General features: G+C 64.3%; 1 protein-coding gene across 1 annotated transcript in view; it reads right to left on the bottom strand.

Annotated features, from left to right (window-relative positions):
- Positions 1 to 267: 267 nt before the first annotated feature.
- SKI (SKI proto-oncogene) overlaps positions 268 to 25,382 on the bottom strand; it is a 57,474-nt gene continuing 32,359 nt past the window's right edge. The window contains exons 2-7 of the mRNA XM_027110455.1: positions 4,973 to 5,092; positions 4,775 to 4,890; positions 4,033 to 4,295; positions 3,631 to 3,932; positions 2,822 to 3,052; positions 268 to 2,251 (exon numbers count right to left, since the gene is read on the bottom strand). Coding sequence (XP_026966256.1) covers positions 2,063 to 2,251; positions 2,822 to 3,052; positions 3,631 to 3,932; positions 4,033 to 4,295; positions 4,775 to 4,890; positions 4,973 to 5,092 — 1,221 coding nt within the window. The 3' untranslated portion in view covers positions 268 to 2,062. The remainder of the gene's footprint in view (positions 2,252 to 2,821; positions 3,053 to 3,630; positions 3,933 to 4,032; positions 4,296 to 4,774; positions 4,891 to 4,972; positions 5,093 to 25,382) is intronic.

Consider the following 25,382-nt stretch of genomic DNA (forward strand, 5'->3'; position numbering starts at 1 on the left):
CATCTGGGGACCAAGCCGGACAGTGGCGGCGTAGACCCGATGGCCGAGACGTGCGGGTGACCGGAGGGGACAGAGCGCGGGCAAGGAGGCGCAGCGGCCCCCACTCGCAACTTGGAAAAATGTATCTCCCTCTGGAGCCTAAAAACTCAGAAAGTAAACGGAGCAAAGCAGGTGGCCTCGGGCGGGTCCCGGGGGCCCTGCGATCTCACTACGGATTTTCAGACTTGGCAACAGAGCACAGCCGCACAGAAGCACACTGACACACGCTTCACGCTTTGCTCCAACTACATCATTTACTTTCCCTTGAAGAAATGACCGCAAAAACACAACTCTGGAAAAACAAAGCTAAACACAGCATTCTGAGTGTTGCGTGACACAACCGACCCTCTACACGACACGGTAATAATGCCCATCGGTGGATATACGTATGGCAGAGGTTTTAAATTCCATGCATACAGATTTAATAACTGCAAAGAAAAACAGAAGCAAAAAAATTAAAAAACAAAAAAGAAACAAAAAACAAACAACAACAACCAAACAAACGCTGCATATACACGATGTCCCTTTTGCATTGCACTTTAGAAGGGAGGCCGGCAGCACCCGGCCCCCACCCAGTAAACCAAGGGCAAAACCCCACCGACGATGCCGTCACCCGGTCTCCGCTCCACTCGGCGGTTGCGGCACCACCCCCGGCCACGCTCGCAGCTGCCGGGGTGCTGGAACGGACTCGGGCAGAGGGTTCTGGTAAGATCTCTCCATGTAAATAAATACCATGATTTTAGGACGGGCAGCCACCTCGTCTACTGGGAAATCATTTTTCAAGCTTGGGCATAAGAAACCTTATACAATTCGCATACAGTTGAGAGTAAACGAGATTATTTGGAATAAATGCAAGTAACTCGTTGTGATAGTGGCAGATTCAATAGCTACTGAAAGACATATTTTGGGGGTAAAAAGACAAGTCAGGGTTTGCTGTACAAGATGCTGGAAGGCACAGAACTACCCCCCGAAGTTCAGTTTTTGCATTTTCGTTTTCGTGTGATTCCCTTGTTCAACCAAGCACCAGAGGGGTTTCTAAACACTCGAGCACTTAGGATGTGAATGCTCTATAAATCGGTTTGCAGTATTTGAAAGTAAAAACCTCAGTTAACCGGGGAATAAAAAGAGAAGGGAAGATTTTTGACAAAGTGCAGTTCTAAATATACGTTTAAATGAACGAACAAACAAGAAGTGAAATAATGCTGTGTTTTGTTCCAATGCTGCAGCCTCAGTCCCCAAACAGAAGGAGCAACGTTTGCCGAATTGAGAGGGTTGCCTGGTCGAGGGCGCGTGTGCCCAGCCAGCGCGGACCCATCTCCCGTCGCCTCCAAGCACACCTGCGGACACACCTGTGGAAGGCGGGCCGGAGCGGCGGGCGGGTAAGGCGGCAGTGTTCCAGCTCATCGTGCCTGCGCGGTGCTCTCCGTGCCCTTCCCGGTGGCAGCACAGGAGACGGGGTTCCTTGTGGCTGAAAAAATAGACTCTGGAGAAAAACCCTTTGTGTTGTCACGCGGCCGCGGGCGCGGGATGAGCTGTGATGGCTTCGAGGGGCAGGGCGGCTGCCACCCTGGCTCCCTTGCGGGTCCTCAGGTGGCGTCACGTGTGGGTGGGGCTTTTAAAAGTTAGTCATTAAAAAACATGTTGATTTCTTTGAATATCAAGTCTCCTTATGGGTTTTAAATAGCTTATCACAAAAGTGTAAATGTTAGAACGATCCGGCAAGCGGAGCGCCAGCTGCAGCTACCGAGCTGGCCTCGACGCCGGCTGCAGGTGGGGACCGGCGTGCTTGCTTGACCTTGGCCAGTAGAAAATTTTGCAGTGGATTCCAAAAGTATGTGGTTCCAAACACTTGCTTGGTTCTAGGCACAGTAAGACGTTGTGCTATATGGACCGGGGCTGGGGGGGCCGGGGTGGGGGGTGGGGAGCGGCCCCGCCGGCACGGAGCCCCCAGCCCCGCCGCCCACCTGCCCGCCCGCCCGCCCACCCTGCGGCGTCCGCCCCGCGCAGCAGACAGTGGGTCCGGCTAGGGCTCCAGCTCGGCCGTGCTCTCGCCGCCCGTGGCCTCAGAGCGGGGCCGTGGCCACAGCTGCTCCTGCAGCCCCTTCACCACCTTCTCCAGGTGCTCCCGGGCCTCCCGCTCCCGCAGGAGGTCAGCCCGCAGCTGCTCGCGATCGGCCTCCGCGTGCTGCAGCTTCACCTGCAGGTCCTCGATCTGGAAGGGGACGCCCCGCGTTAGCCGGGCCCGCTCCCCACCTGGCCGCTGCCCCGGCCCCGGCCTGACCCTCCGGCCCATCACAGGCTCGCCCCGCCCGCCCCCCACTGGACCCGGGCTGGTGAGCCTGGCAGGGCCTGGGGGAGCTTCCCGGGCGGCACCAACCCTGCCCGCGGAGACCCCGAGTTGGGGAACTACCCGAGCCCCGAGTGCGGAGGCCTCGGGGCACCTCTCAGCCTCCTGGGCCCCGGCCCGGGCCCCGGAGATGGCCGTGAGACGGGACCCCGTCTCCCGACCCCAGGCCAGGCAGGGTGGCCAACTGGGACAGGCTGAGACTTTTAACAGTGCGTGAGGGTGAGGGTGCAGGTATGGGTGCGGCCCTCCCCCCAGGACAGGAGGTGAGGAGAGCCTGGGGCCAGGACACCCCCGTGGAAGGAGGACCCCAAAGCCCAGCAGGGCCAGGTCAGCCTGCAGGCTCCCCACGCCCGGGGCGGCCCCGCGAGGAGGGGAGGGACCCTGAGATGCTGATGGACGGTGCACGTGTCCTCCCCGGCCAGACAGCCCACATACCTGGGCCGAGTACTTGGCCCGCAGGCGGCCGGCCTCACAGCCCTTGTCGCACACGCGCGCCTGCCGCGCCTGCTCCAGTTCCCGCTTCAGGCGGAGCCGCGCCTCGTTGGCCTCCTTCATCTTCTTCTCATTCTCAGCCCGGAGCCGCTCGATCTCCTTCCGAAGGCTGCGCTTGGCCTCCGTGGCCTCCCGCAGCTTCTCCTTCTTGGCCACGCGCAGGAACTCCAGCTCCTGGGGCGAGGGCGCCGGCTCAGGGGCGCCCTCACGCCAGGCCTCTCCGGCCCCGGCCCTCCGGTGCCCACCGTGCACAGCCCGGGGGGAGTCCCTGCGGCCGGGGGAGGGGGCTCCCCCAGGCACGGTGCCATCTGGGGGCCCCGGGGACCCTACGCAGCCAGAAGGAGAGGCGGCGGCCCTTTTCGGGGTCTCAGCCCCGGCCCCCAACACGCTCATGAAGATGCATGTGGGGAGCCACACCTCCAACCAGAACCAGGGAACTGGTGCGGGTTTCTGAGAGAGTGGTGGAAATGGGGCTCTCGGGGCTGGCAGGGCTGTGCTGTGCTGGGGCTACGTGTCAGACGCCGGCTGAGGTGTGAATGCAGCTGAGCCCTGGGGTGACAGCCCCGCCCCCCACAAGGTGGCGCACAAGGCGACCAGGGGGCCGATGGCACAACCGCAGGGCCTCCAGCCCCCGCCGGGAAAGGAAGCAGTCCCGGGTGGAGCGGCCCGGAACCGGCGCGCAAGGGGCCGGCGGGGCAGCGCCCGCTCCTTCCCCGCACACTCGTGCCCCCGCCGGCCCCCGCCCGCCCCACCTGGTGGAGGCTGCGCTTGGCCTGCAGCGCGGCGCTCAGCTTCTCCTCCTGCTTCACACGCATCTTCACCACCTCGTGCAGGAACTTCTCTTTGGCTTCCTTGGTGTCCAGGCCGCCCTCCAGGGCCTGCCGCAGATGCTCCAGCTCGGCCTCCAGCCCGCTGCTCGGGGCGTCGGCGGGGGCCGCGGCATCGGGGGCGCCGGGCGCCGCAGGCAGGGCGAGCAGGCCCGGGGAGCTCAGGTCCTTGGCGGAGCCGGATGAGGTAAAGGACGGGGAGGACAGCGAGGACAGCGAGGAGGTGACTGCAAGGCAGGCGGCGGGGGCGCGGGTCAGCAGGGGCCGCCCCCGGAAGAACGGGCGGGCGCCCCCGCCGCCCCGGGGCAGGTTTGCGGCCGCACTCACACTCCTCTCTTCCCTCCACCTCCACCTCGGCCTCCGAGTCCTTCTCCTCCTCGGGGGCAGGCCCGGGTGCCGGCGTCTCCGGGGCTCCAGGGGTGTCCACTGTCAGCTTCCGCTTCCGAGGCTGGACGCAGCTGGTGACGGGCTCGGGGGCCCGGGAGACGACCGTGGCGCAGGGCGGGCTGCTCGCCACCTTGTGCTGGGCTGGCGGTGCTAGGGCCACGTTGGGGGCCACGCCCGTCTCAAAACTCTTGTAGGAGTAAAAGCTGCAGGGGTGTGGCGGGCATCGGGGCCTCGGCATCTGCCCCTCGCGGCCCCTCACCCCGCCCCTGTGCCCCTGCACGTCTCCGCACCTCCGCTGCACACCAGCCCCCATCGCGGCCCCGGCTCCCATGGACCGTGCAAGGGAGCAGACACTACAGCCTGGGGCCCTGGGGGAGCTGCAACACGGCGACCAGCCACCATACGTGGGACAGGCCACAGCCGACGTAGAGCGCGCGGCCAACTCCAGACGCCACAGAAAATCCTAGCGTCCCCCCCACCCTCCATGCCATCAAAGAACCAGCACTTCTGCAGCTGCCTCAACCGGGGGGCTGGGGATCTGACACACAGCCTCCAGACCACGTGCCCGCCGAGCTCAGTGACGATTAAAGCGGGGACCTGCTTCCCCGACTGGTTCGGGGCCACGGCAGGGCCAGGCTGAGCTGGGACGCAGACATGCCCGTCAGAGCTGGCGGGTACTCACCTGTCTCGAATCAGGGCTGGGAGGTGTGGGGAGAGCTCTTTGTCACTCGCAGAAACCGCAGGGGACCAGGGTCGGAAGGCAGAGAGGCGCTGGCGAGGGTGGATGCAGCCCAGGCTCTGTCGGGAGAGAGGCGCCGTCAGAGGCTGGGCCCCAGGCCGCCCCGCGCTCCCGCCCCGCACGCCCGGGGCCACACGGCACCTTGCTGGAGGAGCCGGCCAGAGTCCGCAGCCAGCCAGACTGCTTGTCCTTCTCGGAGGGTGTGGGGTGCTGGGAGGGGGCGTCGTCTGCTTTTCTTACGGAGGCCGGGGGCTCGGAGACCTGTGAGCAACACAGAAGTTCCCGTTGGCAGGTTGCGAGGGGTCCCCCAGGGCCCAGTCTCAGACGCAGCTGAGTACGAGTCGTGTCCAGGGACGCGTACACCCTGCCCGACTCATCACCCAGGGCAGGCCCGGCCCCACAGCAGTGCTGCACACACGCCCACCGGGCACTGGTGCAAGACAGCAGGAGGGACCCCTGCCCCTACCCTCAGGCCACCGCCGGTCTGGAAGAGGCAGCCCGGCAGGCAGGCTCGCTGGCCGAGTATAGGGCCCTGTCGGCACCACGCAGAGCTTTCCAGGGGCGCCACGCAGCACCCCCAGAGTTCTGGACTTCACCACATGGGGCCTGGGGCAGCTGCACGCTAGGCTGGCAGGGCAGCCCTGGGCCGTGCCCCCTCCCCGCCTGAAAGAACATTCCCAAAATGAACTGTGTTCAGTTTGGCAAGGAAGCCCCCTCGACTTTCCCAAGTCTTGCTGTCAGGGAAGGAAGCTTGGGACAGCGACCCCGGGCCCAGCAGCCGAGCGTTGTGTCTGCTGGACGCTGTGGCCCAAGTGGCCTCCTGGGCTGGTGTCAAACTTCCCCCCAGTCTGCTGGCACCAGAGTCCTGAGGACACAGGGTCCCTCCCCAAGAAAACAGAACAGTCTTTGGAGGACGGACGGTGCCTCCCCCACCCCGCCCCGGCCGGAGCCTGGGCGTATCCGGGAGGCCACTGAGGGCGAGGGGCTGGGGGACAGTGCCCATCACCCCCAGGCCAGACCTCAAGAGGGGTGGGGTGGATGGGGGAGGGGCTCCTTCTGCCCCAGGGGGCACTTGGAGAAAATACTGAACCCCAGAACTGACCCGAGGGTCAGCAGAGCCATCACCACAGAACTCAAGAGACGGGGGGCCAGGCTGGGCCAGGCCCCCCAGGGTGAAGGAGCCGCCACGCGTGGGTGTGTGCGCAGGGAGCCAGGCTCCCTAACTCTGCTCCAGGCAACGTGTAGCCCTCGGGCCCCAGACCTGTGGGTCGGTCCCCGCACAGGGCAGCTGTCCCAACAAACAGCCTGCCCACCCAGCCCCAGGAGACGGTTCGGGGGTCCCACAGACAGCAGGGACCGTCTGCTCAGACCTGAAAACACTCAGGAAAGAGAGACCCACTTGGTGCTGCTTTTCAGGGGAAAGGAGTCGTGGTGATGCCTAGACCGGGCGACACCCACAAGGGTGGGGTTTCCTGTCTGAGCCCAGTTCTCAAGGGAGAGAAGCCACAGCGGCCCCGCCGGCTCCTCCGATTCCGAGAAACCTCAGGGAGCCTCGTGGCGGGTGTCAGATGAGCCGCGCGGCAGAGGCGGCTTCCCACCTGGGAGAAGGGCCGGAGCCTCCTGCCCCCGCCTCACCCCGAGCCCTGGTCCACCCAGGACGCGGGGAGGCAACTCGGGAAGCCGAGCAGCCCCTGAGACTCCGGACCCCGGTGCGCCCTCCATGATGCGCAGTCGACCGGTTACGAAAACGAGGAAGCAGCGGAAGAGGGGCTTGTGGAGCGAGGCTGGGCGGGCACGGGGCTGCCAGGGCCCCGAGGGAGTGCGGCCTCCTCAAAGCCCTGGGAAGGACGGGCCAGCGACAGCAGGCAGTCGGGGACAGAGCTGTGCGCGGCCATGGCCGCATGTCCCCCTGTGCGAGGAGGTGAGCCTGTGGCCTCCGGCTCCTGACCCCGCTGGGCGCCTCGAAGCCCAGGACGCTACCCGGCAGTGGGGCTGGGCGCCCATGGCCACTTCCCCACAAACGAGGACCCGGGTGGGAGCACGTGCCCCGTGCACATGCCCCAGCGCGGGGGGTGGGGGTGCTGCCTGACTGAGAAGCCTGTAGGGACAGCGCCAAGACGTGGGTCCCAGGAGACACCCCACCGCCACAGGGTGCCGCCACCCAGGACTGCTCAGTGGCCATGCGCGTCCGTCACCACGGAGGACAGGACACGCGTCTGCCCGTAGGGCGCTCCCCACTGTGGGGTCTGTGTGTCACCCAGGGACCTGTGTACGTCTGCAAGGATTTGGGGGTACGATTTGGGAGTGCTGTCACTCCTGTGACTTTCATGTCCGGCCAGGCCAGGAGCGTCAGCCAAGTCAGAGGCACCAAACCGTGGGGCCCGCTGGATATGGGTGGAGTGGAGTGTGGACGGCTGCTGGGACTGTGGCCACCGCCAGAGACCAGTGCAACAGCAGCAGGCAGACCGGGCCGGGGGGGCTTCCAGCGTCCCCCACCTCGTGCTCCCAAGGGCCATACTTAGTGCCTGAGCCCCAAAGGCCCTGCAGGCCAGCCCAGCCAGGCAAACCTGGGGGGCTCCTCCCTGCAGGCAGCAGGCCCTGGACCCACTGGCGGAGCAGCCTACACCCTGTGCTAAGGCCCAGAGGTGGGGAAGGGGCGGAAGGAGGGCTTTGGGCCATCGAAGACGAAGCTCACCCTGGGTTTCTGAGTCCCCACCCCCAGTGCTGCACTGAGAGCCCCAGGGCCTGGCAGCACGAGGGCCTGGACGCTGGGCCCTGGCCTGCACATCTGGGGACCTCAGGAGCCCCCGGATGCTGGCAGTCCCCACCCCATGGGCCTGCCCTGCCGTGCCGCGCTCTGTTTCTTATGCCCTACACCTTGGACATCTTAAAACAGAAAGCGACAACGTACGTGGGGGAGGAAAGAAAGGAGAAAGAACGTTCCAGATGCAGCTCGTGGCACCGGGCTGAGGCCTGAGCGCACGGCGTGACGTCCGCACACACAGAGCGCTGGGGCATACCACCCGCCACGTTCCCAGCTCTGGGGCGACCCTAGCAGTACAGAAGGGCGGATCCCACTAACCGCAATGCAGAGCCGGGGACCAGCAGGGCACAGAGCCGCCCAGCGCTAACCTGCACGGGACACAGCAAGAGAAGCCCAGCAGCAAGGGCAGGACCAGCCCCAAAGGGCCCGGGGCTCAGAGAGGAAGGCTCAGACTCAGGCCTCGAACACAGACATGCAGGCAGGGCTGAGGGAGATGCCGCCTGAACACGGCGCAGCGGGGCTGCCCAGGCTGGGCCCAGCATGGAGCACGTGGGAGTGCATGCCACCCAGGCGGCTGCCCGGCTGGAGCAAGCGGCCACTCAGTCACCTCCCTGCTCAGGTCCACGACTGCATCTGTGAGCCCTTGTGGGACGTGCAGGTGACAAGGCTCCACCCGCCCAGACAGGCGCCGCGCTGCCCTGAGATCCGCCACCTGCATGGAGGCAGGCGTCTGTCCAGGGCGCCCCGGCCGTCAGGATGAGGGGCCTCCCTGCACCCCCAGGGGGCACACACACCTGCTCAGGGTCGTGCACATGCGAAGCTCAGCTGTGCAGGCCGCGCACTGGCAGCCAGAGGAGAGCGGTAACCACCCCCCTCCCCGGCTGGATCAGCCTGTTTTCTCGCAGCACAGAGGCGTCCCCTCTGGCCTCGGGGCCTAAGGCCAGGATGCCCGCTGCCCTGGGCGCTCTGCAGGGCTGAGGGCGGCTGGTCCCCACACGCCCTCTGGTCCAACAGCACTAGACAATGTGTCTGGGGGGCCAGGTGGGCGCGTCCACCCAGTGAGACCTGCGCCGCTGGCCAAGGAGCACGGCCTGGACGGAAGACCTGCCCCACGGAGGAAACGACACTTGGCTCCCCCAACTCTTTGCTGGGGGCAGGAGTTCTGCCACCTCGGGGACCAGGCCCGGATGAGGGTCCGGCCAGGCACTGTGCTCGGCCAGGAGGCGACACGCACTGTCCAGCCGCCAGACCCTGGTCGTCAACTTGTTAGAAGGACATCAGCCTCGGTGTCACCCCCTGCCCCCCGGACCCCAGGCTGACCCAGCCCAGCCAGCAGATACAGGACGAGCGCCAGCCTCTCCCCAGAGGCAGCGAGCAGCCCCCACAGATCAACACGAGGGGCCGCGTCCCCACCTCTCAGCTGTGAGCGCACACCTTCCAGGGGAAGCTCGCACAGAGCTGGGGGTGTCCTCCAGAGGCACGTGCCCTGCTGTGCAACATACCTGCCTGCACCCCCTATGTCATCCCCTCCCCACCCACCCCCCCTCCACCTCTTCACCAGGCGGCGGCGAATGTGCTGGGAGAGCAGCCAGCCTCAGAGCCGACCTGCAGGCAGCGGCTCCCCTTTGCCAGCTCACAGTCCGACAGATTCTGCACCAAAGGCCCAGGCAGGCTGTGCTAGGGGCCACGAGAGCGCCTCACCCACCGTCCAAGGCGGCTCTCACTTCAGGGATTTCAGGGAAGGGCTTTGGGACGCGCCTGGAGGACCGGGTGGGCGTGGGGAGAGTGACTGCTGCCGGTCCCGTGCAGAAGGCAGAAGCGGAGGGGCGAGACCACTGGCCGCCAACCTGCAACACCAACTGCTCCAGGAAGCTGTGACGATGGTCCAGAGCCCACAGCACCTCCCCCCAGGCCAGTGCGGGGGGGGGGGGGGGAGAAGCAGCAGGATCACCCAAACGCCCAGGAGACCGAGATCGGAGAGAGCCGCCGCGGCGAGGCCCCGCCCACGGGCCACCAGTCAGGACGAAGGCGGCCGAGCACAGCCCGGCCTGGGCGTCAGGGGCTGCTGGACCTGCGCTGCCACCGTTATGAGCTCATTTTCCACACGGCTGGAAAGCGGGTCCTTGGAAGGACACAAGCCAAACCTCCCCTCTGCTCCTCACGTCCTCACCGGGCTCTCGGGGTGAGGGCGGCCAGGGGAGGGCCCTCCCGGCTCCCTAAGGCCGAGACTGTTTCTGTGCAGCTCCCCTACGATAAACTGCTTCCTCAAACCATCTCAGAGAAAACCTGAAGGTGAAGCGTCTGGAGGAACCATGAGGGCTCCGACGGTGTGAGCCCCACCCCCAGTGAGCCGCTTAGATGATACCAAAGCACAGGAACCAAAGATGAAGTAGCGAAGGGGGAATTCAGCAGCCTCAGAACATTTGCGCTTCAAAGGACGCCATCGAGAAGGCGAGGAGACAGCACACACAACGGAAAAAAACCTCTGCAATCACCTCTGATAAGGGACCTGGATCCAGAACACATGAGAACGGAAACTCGAGACAAAAACAAGCCATCTCAAGGGCGAAGGCCCTGGACAGGCATTGCTCCCAAGGCGGCACACACACGGCCAGCAAGTCACTGACCATCAGCGAAACGCACCTCGCACCCGTCAGGACGGCGACGATCACAACCAGAAAGCAAGTGTCGTGAGGATTCAGGGAAATCGGGAGCCTGCGCGCCGCTGGCAGGGATGTGACCCGGGGCAGCTGCCAGGAAAGCTGGTGTAGAACCACCCCGTGACCCCCGGTTAATACCCGAGAGGACTAGAAAGAGGGACTCACACCTGGTACCAGAACCTAGACCAAGTGCACGGGAATATCCGTCACCTCGTACGCCTGCAGGTGAACCTACAACCATCCCCCCAAAAAAGTAGAATTTAAAAAAACACCGTGAGGTGCCCCTTCACACTCACTAGGACGGCTGTAATTGTTGAAAGGATGGACGCTACAAAGCGTCGGTGAGAGGGGGCTTCCCTGGTGGTGCAGTGGTCGAGAGTCCGCCTGCCGATGCAGGGGACGCGGGTTCGTGCCCCGGTCCGGGAAGATCCCACATGCCGCGGAGCGGCTGGGCCCGTGAGCCGTGGCCGCTGAGCCTGCGCATCCGGAGCCTGTGCTCCGCAACGGGAGAGGCCACAGCAGTGAGAGGCCCACGTACCACAAAAAAAAAAAAAAAAAAGCGGCGGTGAGGATGTGGAGAAACCGGAACACTGTGTGCTGCTGGTGGAGGAACAGAGCTGCCGTCGCCGTGGAACAGTCTACAGAACTGCCGTACAGTCCAGCAACTCCACTCCTGGGCCTGTACTCAAGATTACTGAAAACACACCCGCAAAAACATCAGACACGAGTATTCAAAGCAGCATTATTCGTAACAGCCAAATGTCCGTCAGTGGGTGAATGAAAAAACAAAACGTGGTCCCGTCCATCCACACACCGAGTATCGCTCGGCCTTGACGAGGAGTGAGGCACAGACACGCGACACGGTGGAGCCGTGAGGACACAGCGCCCGGTGAGAGGAGTAGATGTGAGAGGCCACATGGTCCCATTCCCGTGAAACGTCCAGAACGGGAGATTCCGCAGACAGGAAGTGCATCGGTGGGTGCTGGGTGATGGGGGGCCCACGGGGCACGGGTTTCTTTCAGGGTGATGGAAACGTCCTAAAATTAGACGACGGTGATGGGTGGCATATACTAAAACTCACTGGGTCATACTCTTAGAAAGGGCGCACTTTCTGGCACGCGAATTACATCTCAACAAAGCTATTACTAAAAATATCTATTAGAAAAATAAAAGGAACTGTTGGTTGAAAAACCCAACCACTGAGGATCGAGGGTTCCTGACTGAGGAGCCCGGGGAGCCGCTCAAGGTCCATGGCACCGAGACGGCGTCAGGGGTCAGGCAAGGTCCCGGCGGGGCTGGCATCCACTGGGCACCTGGCCGGGCAGCCAGGGCATGTCCAGGGTGACAACGTGGCCCTGGCCAGGGTCCCATGGCGGGTGGGTGTGGGGCTGCACACAAGTGCAGAGGCTCGACACGGAGGGCGGCCCCGAGGTCCTGAGGCCCACCCCGGCCCCCGCCTCCCAAACCCTGTGGCCTGGCGTCCTGGCAGTGGGCGCCCCGGAAGCCCCACCCCGGCTGGCTCTCTCAAGCCTGGTGCCACTTCACAGGTAGGGTCAGAGGGCGCTGCTCAGGCCACCATCTCACACAGCAGGGGGCAGGAGAACCTTCAGCGCGCTGGCCGGCATCCACCCGCTTCCCCCCACCAGCACCCGCCCTCTGGCCCTCCCCGCTCTGTGCCCCGACCCTCAGCAGCTGAAGACCTAGGTCCCCTGGCAAGACATGGGCACGTGGGCACGCCCAGGTCGGCACCCAGGGGCAGCACCCTCTGGGGGATCAACTCGGCATCACCTGTGGCCCCATCACCATCTTACAAGCCACTCGGAAGGCAAAGCAGTCCCCCCACCCCGGCCCCCAACCTCAGGGGCCTTCCACCCGCAAGAACGAGCCTGCACCCCCCAGACTGAGGCCTCAGAAAAGCGGTGAGAGACGTTCTTACAAATGTACAAATCGGCAAAAACGTGTCTAAGGGAGCATTTTTTAAAAGTTACAGACGGCATACGAAAACCACGTTTAAAAAAAAAAAAGATAACAATCTTACAAAAAAAAGAAAAGAAAAAGTCTAGGAATCTTAATACAACACATCTATTTCTAACTGAATCTTAACACGGAATTCCACTCCTAACTGATATTTCTGAATTAGAAAGTCACTGCTGGTCTGGAGTTGAGGCAGCACTGAGGGTCTGTCACCCGGATTCTAGGTGAGGAGCAAGAAACACACTGGAAGCATCCCTGAGACTTCCAAGCCCCAGGACAGGACCCAAGGTGATTTGTCCCCCAGAGCAGGGACAGGTGAGTGTCAATGACCGCAGCCCGGCGGGGGCTCGAGGCGGGGGTCCCGGGGAGACCCCCGTGGGGCAGGGGCGGGGGGCAGGCGGCCAGCGGCCGGCCAGGGAGCCTGGGGTCTCTCCGTGACATTCAGAGCTCCCCACGGTCCAGCTGCTCATTCTGCAATTTTCCCGTCATTTAACGGATCAGCAGAAAAACAGCCAGGACCACAAACAGAGATGAAAAGTTCCTGCTGGGCAGCACGGGGCCTTCAAAGCAACCCATCCCCACCTCTCTGAACCCCGGTGGAGGTGGAGCTGTCACAGCCGTGAGGCTGGGATTCCCGGAGATCGGAGGGGGAAGCAGCCTCCAGCCCCGCTTCTCAGCCCCGGAACCCCGGTCCGCACACTCTGACACCGGAGAAGACAAGCGAGCGTCCCCGTGGCAGTGTGGAGCTGAGCCCAGGAGGACACGCCCACGTCACGTGCTGGCCCAGGAGGCCCACCACGACCAACAAGGGCCTGGGGCCCCCGCCCACCATGCAGGGGAAAGTCCCTCAAGAACCCATAACCATGGACCTGCACGGACCCCTAAGAGGGGCAGACGCCCACAGACCCTACACGTGAGGAGCACAGGATGGGAACACCCAAAGAGACGCAGCCGGAGCGGAGCAGGCACAGAGAGAAGCTGTGCATGTGGGTGGGCACCAGCGCCGGGCAGGCACGTGGCACCCCGCAGAGCGACCCCCCCCCACCCCGCTCTGCTGGACTCTCCCGCCCGGGGTGAGCCTGTTGCCCACAGGGACCACAGCAGCTCGAGGGGCGGGCAGTCAGCCCCGCTCCTGCAGCCACGTGGACCCACCGCCAAGACCGGGGCCAGCCCTGCTGGGCCCCTGAACCCCTGCCCGGGGTGGGCGCAGCAGGGCATCGCAGGCTCCTTCCTGCAGGGATGCCCGCCTCGCCTCAGAGGGAGGCCGCAGAGGAGAGAGTGTGGCTCCCCGGGGCGATGGTGGGGCTCCGGGCCACCGCATCCCACCTAGGCTTTGTGACAAAGTCCTGCCAACAGCACCCACGTCTCCTACAGCGCAGCTCTCAGCCCCCACGCTTGGGACCACTACCTCTAAGTCAGCCCAAGGGCTGCGTCATGGACGGTCCTGCAGACTTCACAGTTCTAGAAACTGCAGGGCTATTTTTGTAAGTACCATTAATATTTTCCACGTGACATTCATGTTTCACATTATGCTTAAATTAACCTATTTTCTGATTACTGTGGTACAGAGGAAGCGGATTAACTTTGCAAGACAACCCCAAACCCCAAAACGAAGTGAAAATAGCAGTTTTACAGATTTGCTTTGATTTTTTTTAAACTTAAATGGGTCACCTTTTCTGTTATTTCCACACCGTCGATGAGAATAAGTTAAGACTTTTCTAAGGAAACAGTCGCTGCCCCTCCCCTGGGAACCAGACCTCAGCGGCTCTCGATGGAGGGGTCCGCATTCCCTCCGCAAGGAGGGACCTTTGGCCTGGCTCCCAGAGGGAGGTCCTCCCACCCACCCCCCACCAACCCTCCTGTGGAGGAGAATGCAGGGAGGGGACGGGAGGGGCGGGGCGGGGCTCTGGGAAGGGGTGTCCCTGAAGACCCTGGACATCAGCCCCGACACGGGGAGGCCTCCGGTGGCCCTACAGTCCTCGCCACGTCACGGACCCGCCACCAGCCCTGCTGCACAAGGCCTCCCACACCCCTGCAAAACCTCCCCTTTAGCATCAGAAATCCGGGGAAGCCCCCGCTGGGCCAGGCAGGGTGCAACGGGACCTTTTCTTCTCCTTAGCGGTCATTGGAAAGTAACTGTTAAAAGGACTTTACCAAAAAACCCCAAACACCAGAACCCCAGGAACAATGAAGCTGTTCTGGGGCTCATTCTACTCTTAGGACAATGTCCTTGAGGGGTGGTGAGGGACAGCGTCTTTCCCAGCGCCCTGACCGGCCGGGGGGGGGGGGGGGGGGGCATAGTGGTCGCCAGGCCTCCAGCCCCTGGGCAGAGAGGGAGGAGGGCCAACAGGCCTCGCCATCCAGAACAAGAGAGAAAGCCGGCAGGCAACACAGGGCACTGGGGCCGCCCTTCTGGAGGGTGACTAAGAACCAGCCTGAGAGGAAGAGGACAGTTTACGGGGCAGCGGGAGGGGCGGGGCTGGACACCACCGTGCCCCACGCGGCCCTCACCCCACCAAGGCCCCTCGGGAAGGTCGGCCTCACCCTCGACCCCCAACAAGCCTCTGACGCAGGAACCACCAGGACGCATGGGCGCTGTCCCCAGACAAGGGCCCCGATGCAGCAGCGGGCACACGGGCCGGGCAGCAGCTCTGCCGGGTCACCAGCCGCCCCGCCGCCCCTACCTTCTCCTGTTCTGCCCCCCGCCCCACGTCCGTGCCCAGATGCCAGCCTGTCCCTGGCCCCTCTGCTCACACCCACAACTGCCGCCAGGGGTTCCGTGGGCGCCTCACCACACCCACGGCGTCTCCCTCACCGCCCCTGGGGACACAGCCCCCGTGCCTTGCGGGCCCCAGGCCCCCTCCACTGGCCTCCTCCTCCAAGCTGCATGCCATGCCGGGTGGGGGCCAGGGCCACCCTCTGCTGCTTAAACCTCCAGGGCACCCCCCCACACGCCCCCGGACTCACAGCTGACACCTGCCGTGCTCGGACCAGGACAAGATCGGGGCACACGCGAGCGGACGGGCGTGTAGGGGCGTGTAGCCTGCACACACGCATAACACGGCACTCTCGTGTGTGATCTTTCACCTGCTCCAGGTGAGAGCCTCAGAGAGAAGCCCGGGCCCGGGGCAGCCGGGAGTCAGCGGGGACCTGGCAGGCCTTTCACTGAGCAGAGCCCTAAACCTGGCAGGCTGGTGGGGTGGCTCTCAGGTGGCCCTGGGACAGGCCCTGGGGAGAGAGCCCCCAGCCCCACCTGGTCCCATCAGTCAGGGCACCGATGCGGACGCTGGCCAGGGGCGCTGAGCCAGGATCAGAGGCTGCCGGGACACAGCAGCCTCCCACGTCCTTCCAGTGAAGGGCCTTCCGCTCCTCCAAACGCCGACGTGATGCCGGCCGAGGGTCTCCTGAGGTCTCGGGACCCTAAGCCTCGGCTGCGAGCGGAGGGGGCGGCAGATGGCGGAGCACCTGGGGACCCAGGGCAGCTGAGGCCTCGGGCTGCTCAGTGTCCCACCCTGGAGGACACACTACAGGAGGCCGAGGCGGGAACGCGTCCCCAGACTTGGCTCCGCCATCTCACCCGCCCCCCCACTCCCGCGGGAGGAGCCGCTGGGCCTGGGGCTGGGAGCCCGAGACCCCAGGTCTCTGTGCACAGAAAGCCTGCTTGCCATGCGCCAGGCCCTGCCGCGAGCTATGCATCACAGCTCGCCTGAGCGGGAGCCTCGGGAGGGTGGGTGCGTGAGCCAGGACGGAAGGAGGACCGGGAACCTGGGGGCCGGGGTCCTGGAAAAGGTGACACAGGTGCTGCGGGCTGGTCAGTTCTGTGGAGGGACTCGAAGGCCCAGGAGCTCCATGCCCAGAAGAAAGGCCCGGATCCCGGCCACCATCAGCGTCCCGAGGGCACTGCCATGACACCCACGGGTCAACCACAGCCCAACCTCAGAGTTGACTTCACTGACACACAGACACGACGCCAGTAAAGAGGCCCAGGCGAGGGCACGTGATGGACCCCGAGCGCCCCCAATCCGTGCATCCTGAGAGGCAGGAGGGAATCAGTGCTGCTCTCAGCACTCCGCCCACCAGCCCCAAATTCCAGTGCTGACCGTGCAGGATGGGGGGCTTCCAAAGAGGCAGCCGGGGGGGAGAGACGAGGACTCTCTGCTCTCAAACGACCCCTCCCCCTGGCTGGCACCCAGCTCCCTGGGCCCCGGGAGGCCCTCGGAGGACGAGGTCCACCGCCCACACGCCCCATCCCACTTAGGGGAGCCCCGTGCTCAGTCCACGGGAGCAGACCCTCCCAGCAGCCCACCTCGCAGGGACCACAGAGCCTGAACCATCCTCGGGGGTAGAGGAGGCCGCTCACGACGTTCTTGGGGTCCAAACTGCCCATGTCAGGAGCTCCCCGTTTCTCTCCACATCAGGATTTTTCCTGTCCAGGGAGCACTGTCCCCGTCTTCAGAATCTAAGTAAAAACATCCCCAAGATGTACCCACCCAAAGGGGACAGGCGGCCAATCTCTGCACAGCATGGGGGTCTCCCGGCCCTCCAGAGCCTGACACCAACTCCCACACACCCCCGGGGGCAGGAGGAGGGCCGGGAAGGGAGTCCTAGGAGGCCCCTCCCACGAGGGCTTTTTAACCTGAAGGTAAGACACCAGGGCTGGCTTTGCAGGCACACGACCGCACACTGGGGTCAAGGCTCTGCTGGGGTCACCTCTTCACCTTCGATCAAATGTTGTTTTGTAAATGAAATCCAACGGGACAGGGGTGTGTGCAGAGCCATAGAGATGGCGTGTGACCCCAACGGGCCAGGGCTTCCCTTCAGACAGAGGGGGCCATCCGCCTCCCACCCCAGCCCAGGAGGCCGTCCTGGCCTCTCGGTACCCACGCTAGAGTCAGAGACGCGGCCAGAACGGGAGCTGGGGACCCGGGTTCTCGTCTCTCCCGCCTTCCACACCTCAGAGGGAGGCAGAGGCAGCTGGGGGTGGGGGGCAGCGCCGTCAGCCAGACAAGGACGAAACACACACGTAGGCTGCAGCGACCCTGCACACACCTCAGACGCTCTCATCTTTGCATTTAAAAGTGGCATCACACGACGGCAGGAAGAACAGTAAAACTCAGGGTGATAGCTTAAATTTTTAATTTTTTCTTTAACGGAAATGGCATTAAAAAACAATACCCCCCCCCCCACTGCGACAAGTTGAGAGACCTCAAAAGAGAGATGAAGTGTAGGCATTTCAGGCCCTTTCCTCCTGCTTCCCAGACAAAAGCCGGGTTACGAAGCCAGCCCAGACCCTCAACGCGCTCGGTCACCGTGGACCCGCAAGGTGCCCAGCTGCACAGGCTCAGCAGCGGCCACTCGCCGTCCTTGGGGACGCAAAGGGCTGCCCACAGAAGCCGGCCCTGCAGTCCAGTGTCACCCACGTGGAGCCCCAGGGCGCGTGTGAGCGCCACCCGGAGCTGAGCCTCGGCTCACGCCAGAGCGAGGGAACTTGGAAACCACTCTCTAACCCGTTAAGGATGAGATCCTCCAAAAGAAGACTTTTAAGCCCATTTGTCAACACCTCCCAAGTGCACACGGAGCTGGTGATGGCGGGGAAGACAGAAATTCACTGGGGAGGCTGCCGTGAGCTGCCGCCCAGCTCCCCACAGCTCCGCGAAAACCACCATGCATCTGAACCAGAGCTCAAGGCAGCACACAGGCTGCCCACTGGGGTCCAAACACACTTCAAAGCCAAAGGGTTTTCTGTGCTCCCAATTCTAATTACAGGAAAAGGTCACTTCTTTTTATCGTTGGGGGTGCATCTGTCCAGGAAGCACACACGTGGGCCCCTAAACTCCCCTGTCCACACCAGCCACTGACGGGAATGTGATAGGGATGGAGCCGCAGGACCGTGCGTGGAGCGCCCACCCCGCCCTCCAGCCACGGGGGCCACAGCAGAACCCCGGGTGGGTGCGGCCGGGTGGGCAGGTGACCCAGAGGAGGGTGGCTGAAAGCCCATCTGCCTCCACCTCTCCTCCTCCAGGTGCAGGCCTCCTGGGGGGGAAGGGAAGGGAGCCCGACCCAGGGCGCTCTCGCAGCGGCACTGGCAACGGCTCCCCGGTCAGCTGGAGACCTTGGGTTCCCCTGGAGGGGCTCTCAGGAGGGGCGCAGCAGCAGGGGGAGGCAGCCTGGCCCCTCACCCAGACCTGCAAGCAGCCCCGAGAGAAATCAGGGTGACCCGGGGCCAAAAGGAGGCTGCGGCGAGCCAGGCGTGGGCGGCAGGACCAGCGGGCGGCGCAGGCCCAAGGCAAGACACAGCGGACCTGGCCACCGCCGCGGCACCGCTGGGCCAGACCCCGTGCAGCGTCCTCCGCCAGCAGGCGGGGTCCCAGGGGAGCTGCCCTCCACTCCTCAGCAACCTAAAGATCCTCCCCAGGCAGGTCCCCTCCCCCAGGCACTGCACGTGCCGACAGCCGACAAGGCCCAGCCCCGCTCTTGCAGGCACCCCGGCCTCAGCGGGCAGCTGGAGGGACGGCACTTTCGCCCGCTTCCCCGCCAGGAAGTAGCCCCGGCCGGCCCCGCCCACGCCGCCGGTCTGTTCGGCTTCCTCAGCGCCTGCACCTCCTCCCTCCCTTCCCCTCCCCCTCCCGGCAGCCGCCCTGCTTGTTTTCTCGCCATAGAAACCGACACAACACTGAGCCCAGCGCTTGAGCCGGTGCGGGTGGACGGTGGCGCTGCCCGGCCGCGGGGCTACTCAGAGCTGGCGCGGTGGCCGCCTCTGCTTCCAGGCGGAGGCACCGAGGCCGGCAAGGGGCCAGCGAAGTCACCGCTGGTGTATCCCCGGTGAGTCCCCAAGCCCAGGCTGAAAGACAGCTGCTCGTGGGTCCCAAAGACGTGACCCTGGAGACACAGAGCCGAGAGTCCACGGGCCTGTCGCCAGCACTGACCAGGGCACAAGGCGGCAGGGCCACCAGAGTGGGTTCCTAGTAAAATGAAGAACACACGGCGTGAAGCGCACCGCGTCACCCTCACACTCGGATGAGGGTCTCCAAGGGGGCCCAGCCCCTCCCGTCTGAGGCTCATCCCTGCCAGTGGGGTGGGCTGGGGTGGGGAGGGGGACGAGGGTGAGCAGCACCGGGGAGGAGGCTATGTGGGCCACACGGGCCCAGGAGAGCCAGGACGCGGGCAACAGGGGCCTGAGCGGGGGACGCGGCTGAAGAATCCACACCAGCTTTTCATCTGAAAAATGGGGCGACACAGGCTCTGCTACCTCAGAGCAGAGGACACGGCGTTTCTCAAACGTCTAGCCCTAACACGTCTCGCCTACAGCAGGAACCACGCCGGTCACGTGACAGCCCCGTAGCTGCAGAATCCCCACCACTGGTGAGCCGGGCACCGGGCCCTGAGACCCCTGAAGCTCCCCTCCTGCGGAGCATCCCAGGACACCCCCCCATCAAGAGGCAGGTGGGGGCAGGGCCTGGCAGGGGCAGGAGGCCAGGGGCCCAGGCACCAAGGCTCTCCCAGTGCTGCCAGGCCAGACTCTGGGTGACATGGCTGCACCAGGGGACCTGCCCAGCCCAGGACCTGACCGCACCCCCACCCCCGCCCATACCAGCCCCCGGGCCCCCTTCTCTCACTGCACAAAGCCAAGGACCCCACAGGGAAGGGAAGGGTGTCTCAGCAGCCCTGGGGGAGGGAGCAGAGACAGGGGCTTCCTGTGCCTTCTCCTTGGGGGGAGGAGGGCTGGGGCCACCATTAGAATCAGCGGCCGGCCCCTCGCCCCAGGTCTGGGCCTGCTCTGCCCACTGTGGCCAAGGCCACAGCAGGGACCGGAGCCCACGGCCCACCCGCGCTCTCTCTGACCCTCACTGACCCTAAGACCCGAGTTCACATGATCTAATAGGAAGACTGGGGTCTCCGGTTTCATTTTTTAATACCCACACTATAGCCTGTGTTCGCTGCTGTTTTCTAGGCCAGGTGTACATTCTTAAAAGGTGCACGTGTGAGGTGTCAGGTGACACGGCCTCCTCTCTGCAGGCCAGGAGACTGGGTGTCATGTCGGGGTTGTTCAGGGGTTCAATCACATGCGGTTACAGCAGGCCGGGCTCTGGCAGTGACTTTGGGAACACCGGGCCCTCCCTCTGCAATGGTGACCCAGGCGGCCTCCTGGAGAAGGGGCCGCCGTCTGCCCACACAGGAACGGGTTCCACCCCAATGGCTAACGTGTCTCCTAAACGCTAATGACACAGATGGCGGGAGAGGGGGTGTCACCACTGAATCTGCTTTTTGAAAGATCCCACTTGAAACAACTAAAGGAGAAACACCTCACTTCCCTCAAGGAGCCCGCCGACCTCCGGCCTCGGTCTCCCCCTAGCAGGGTGTGCACATGGGGCCAGAGTGAGGCAGACAGCGCCTCTATCTGCAGGGCTGGGGCGTGGGGTGGCCTTGGCCGGGGACAGCTTTCCACGTCCGTGACCCTCCCCCAGCCCCCTGCACTTGCAGCTGGAGCAGTCCTTAGAGGGAAGGAGGCATTTCCTGTGCCCCCCCCTCCCAATTTCCCGACATTCTTGGCAAGCCCAGAGGAGAGGAGGTGACAAGGACGGGAAGGGGCTTGGAAGTGGCGGGGCGGGAGGACGCGGCGCCCGGAGAAGGCCGGCGGGCAGGAAGGGGCTCTCCATCAGGGCATCCCCCGTGGGGTGTCCGCCAGGCCTGCAGCACCCACAGAGACGCAGGGGGCCAGGGACCCGGGCCTTCAGGACACGGAGATGCCCGGCGGCTGGGAGTTGGGGTGACTGTCCAGTCCTTGGCCACTAAGCCTCAGAAGTGCTCTGCGGCCCCACCTGGCATTCAGCTGCCCCCGTTGGACTGGGAGGGAAAGCCCTGCACTGCTCACCGGCGCAGCCTGGGGCCTCCAGACACCAGGCCCATGACAACTGGGCCAGAAACGCCAGCGCTGCGTGTGGGCCCAGAGCGACCGGAGCCCAGGAGCCCAGGAGACGGGGCGGCTGCTTCTCCCACAGGCTGTGGAAACGCCCTCCCCGCACGCCCAGCAGGACAGGACGTCAGAGTCTAAGGCTGCAGTCAAGGGCTAAGGGAGGGACCCGGATGGTGGAGCGGTGCCCCCGGGGCCAAGTCACAAGGACCAGCGTGGGGTCACCCTGGGGTCCACACACGCCATGCAGCCCTGTGGGTGCACGGAAGCCCAGGGGATCCACGGCCGTCCCAAGGCCCTGGGTGTCTCGGGGACACAAGGTGTCGGAGCTTCCTGGGGGTTGAGGCAATGGCTGGGATGGAGACCCTGGGCCCACAGTCCCGCATGCTGGGAGCTCTGGAGTCTGGCCAGCACCAGCCCTCCAGCAGGTGGTCTCTTCCTCCTGCAGGGTTAGGGACGCTTCTGGCCGTAACAAGGAAGCCCGGACGCTCGGGGTCCCCACCCAAGGCCAGGACTGATCTCCACAGACGCCCTGGGGCTCAGTGGCGCTCCTGGCCTTCCGCCCAACCCTGGCAGCAGGCACAGGAAAGGGCAAAGCCCTGCAGGTCCGCATGGGACCCAGCTGCGCACCTATCAGAAATGAGAACGCCACGGTGGTGGCTGACAGCCCGGGCCTCAGGGCCGCGTGCCCGCTAACCGTGCACAGCCCCGACAGACACCCCATCTATATTCAGCCTCGGAGCAGCCCCATCTCCCCGCAACATTCCAGGACCCACGGAGAGGCCTCTGTCTTCAGAACAGGAAGGTCAGGCCCCTGCTCTAAGGGGCTGAGGGAGAGGGACACGTGAGGACCACGTGATTCTGCCTGGGGAGTGAGTGACCAGGTGGGGACTTCTCCACTGGGAGTCGTCTTCAAAGCAAGTTTAGGAATCTGCATGTTGCAAGAATGGCCCCAGAAAAGCCGCTCGTCTGGCCCCAGGGCCCATCTTAGCTGCTGCCCCACACGGCCTACCAGCAAGGACAGAGGAGGTGAGGCTGGGGCCAGGCCTGAGCCCACGTGGCCAGACCTGCAGCCAGCACGCCCTGCTCAGCTGAAAGGACTCTCTGCAACGACGCGAGGCCACGTGACTCCATCCGGCCCAGGGTGCCGGCCTCTCCTGTGCATGGATGTGAAGGCTCGGCCTGAGCAGCCACTTTGGGCCAGGAGGCAGCAAGCAAGAGTGACTCAGAGAGCCAGCGAGGACGGGGCTCCTGCCTCCAGGCTGCACTCGCCACGGGGGGGTGTGCGCGCTGTGTGTCCTCTGCACGCTGGCCAGGCCCCACCCCGGCTGGGGGCGACCACGAAGCAGGGCTGCCAAGGGTGGAGCGAGCCCTTGCTGACCTGCACCCAGAAAGCAAAAGGTCACAAGCCTCAAGTTTTGTTTGGAAGGTTTACAGTAAACAGCACAAGCTCTCTGTCAATCACCAAACCAAAGCTTGAGTTGTTCTTGACTTCACTTCCTCAGACAAGGCATCTAATCAGAAAATCTAGTTGACCCTACCTTTAAATCAGTCTTTCTTTTTAAACAGAACGAGCGTCCGAGGTCAGCCAGAGACCTTCCCCCAGAGCCAGGCTTGGCAGTTGTGAACACCCACTTCCTCGCCCCCCAGGCGGAGCCCGGCTGCGTCAACAGCCCCACACCCGCCCTTGCCGGGAGCAGCCGGAGGCCAGGACACGCACACAACACTCACTGCAAACGCACACGTGGACACAGGGGCCCAAGAACCCCCCACGTTTTGGAACAAAAGGCAAACACCTCAAGGCTAGGGGTCCTGCATACATCAGGACCGAGGCACTGGGGAGGCTGTTCACCTTTCCCAGGGAGAAGCCACAGCGCTAACGAGGGAGCGTCACCGGAGAGCAGCCAACCCTCCGACAGGCGAGGCTGTAGCATCGAGGGGGGAGCACAACCCCAGGGGTGGGCCAGGGGGACCCCGGGAAGCACAGGGACGCTGAGGGCCCACCCTTCGTGCCCAGCGGGGCGAGCAGCAGAGCCAGGCAGGCCGACCTCCGCCCGGGGGCCCAGCGCCCAGGCAGCTCCTCTCACCGCAGGGCCTCACCCTTCTTTTGGAGACAAATACTGAGCACCAAGAAAACAACTTCTGAGCGTAGAAAGTGACCTGAGAGCTCGAAGAACGGGTCCTGGTGCCCCTGGGGGTGTGCCCTGCCCACCGCCCCCAGAGAGGCAGACGCAGGGCCAGGACCACCTCCCTCCAGGATGCTGGGCGGTGTGGACTGGAACCGGGCCGGCTGCGGGCACAGCGGGCGAAGGAGGCTCGAGCCGCAGCAACGCCGACACCAGTTCTTCCACACACAGCAATCTCCACCCCGGAGGGTAAAGGCCAGAGAGCAAAGGCACGCATGACCCCAGCGTCTCCGCAGCAGAGAAGAGGCCCCAGTCCCCCACGCCTGGGCAGCAAGGGCTGAGACTGTGCTCGGGGCTCTCCCACCCGGCCAGACCCCTCTAGAGGCCCCTCCTCAGCTGCCGGCAAACACTGAAGGATGCGGTAGAGTGCTCGTGGAAAAACCAAAGCCCCGGAGAGTGGGAGGCCCCGGGTGGGAGGGACCTTGAAGGACCAGTGGGCAAAGGACAGCAAAGCCCAGACACGACCGCGGCGCCTGTCCCCGGAAGAGCAGAGAGGCCGCAGACGCCGCCCCGTGCTGGCCACAGGGAGCGACGACAGATGATGGGGGGGGTGCGCATCTGCAGTCCCTGTCACCGCCGCTGTCCTCCCGGGACCAGCACGGGGCTGGCATAGCGTCCACCTCGCCGTCCCTCGCGCCCCAGGCCCCAACCTGACTCCCGCTTCTAGAAACAGTGCGGGGACGCACGTGGCCAGGGTGTGGACGTGGAGCCCCAGGCAGGCCTGAGCGTGTGGAGGGTGCCGTCCACCGAAGCGCGGGGAAGACGCACAGGATTCACAGCACAAGTGTTCCGGAAAGTCACAGAAGGAACCAGAACAACGTGTGAGGGAGGTTTCCCCAAATACGTGAGCCCTTCCAGCCCGTGAACCACTCACCTACTCCCAGTGACACAGAAAACGGAAGAACAGAGCTGGGAGCCGGGCGGGGCAGCGGGAGGGGAGGAGGGGAGAGGGCCCCGCGCCACGCCCATCTCCACAGCCACCTGCCCCTGCAGCTCCAGCTCCTGCAGCCCTGTCGTTGGAGCCTGAGTGGCCTGGCACACTCTGGGCCACCGGCCGCAGGCACGGGCAGCGGCAACATAACCCGTGTTTCCCTGGACCTAAGAGCCGGGCTCCTGCCACCTGCCGCCCTCGGGAAGGAGCACATCTGAGGCCGGCTACAAGCAGAGCACCTCAGAGCCTCGAGAGGGACGGCTTTGTTTAAAAAGGTACCAGGGTCATCCTGGGAGCAGAAACACCTCACCTGCTCCAGGGTCCAGAGAAGCAGGGCCGGTGCGGGCCAGAGGAGGTGGGGGGGAATGAGGTCCCAACACTGCAGACAGACACAAGCCAGGGCAGCGACAGGGAGACTCGGGTTTGGGGCAACACAGATGACATCAAGGACGATGCGGACGAGACGGCAGCGCCGAAGGGTCAGCAAACAGGGACACCGACTCGTCGACCCCCGTCATTGCCAGGAAGGTCCCGCAGGCCCTCCCCACGCCGGGCCGGCCGCCAGCAGGGGGCTCTTGGGGCGGCCTCCCAGCGGGGCTCCCCCTCACTTTGCTTTAGCAGGTGGTGGCGTCCCAACCAGTCCTGGTTTCTCTTTGTCCTAAACCGAGACGTGTGTGTGTGTGTGTGTGTGTCTGTGTGTGTGTGTGTGTGTGTGTCTGTGTGTGTGTGTGTCTGTGTGTGTGTGCGCTTTAACACCATTTTTCAGCTACTGAAACATGTCACCTCAGGGCTGCAATTCAGACCTTTCAGCCTGTTTCATCCCCTGAAAGGCCGTGTCAAGCCCCAGCCCTGCCCGTCTGTGCGGAGGGCGAGGGGTCGTGAGAACACACGACGTGGCGTAAAGATCAGGGCAGTGACCTTTCGACCCAGCCTCTCTGCAGGGCCCAGGCCTGCCGCGCCAGTGAGGGGCCGGGGGCGGGGCGCCTCTCCCCAGGCCCCTCGGCCAGGCTGGCCCTGCACCTGCCCACAGGGGCCAGTGCCCCCTGGGGAAAAGGAAACGAGCAAAGAGGGCGGACACATCCTCCCTGTCCTGAGGATGCTGCCTGTTTTGGGGATCAGGTCCCC

This window comes from Aethalodelphis obliquidens, unplaced genomic scaffold (genome assembly GCF_003676395.1).
Source record: "Aethalodelphis obliquidens isolate GAN/ISIS:26980383/991018 unplaced genomic scaffold, ASM367639v1 scaffold9, whole genome shotgun sequence".
Classification (NCBI taxonomy): domain Eukaryota; kingdom Metazoa; phylum Chordata; class Mammalia; order Artiodactyla; family Delphinidae; genus Aethalodelphis; species Aethalodelphis obliquidens.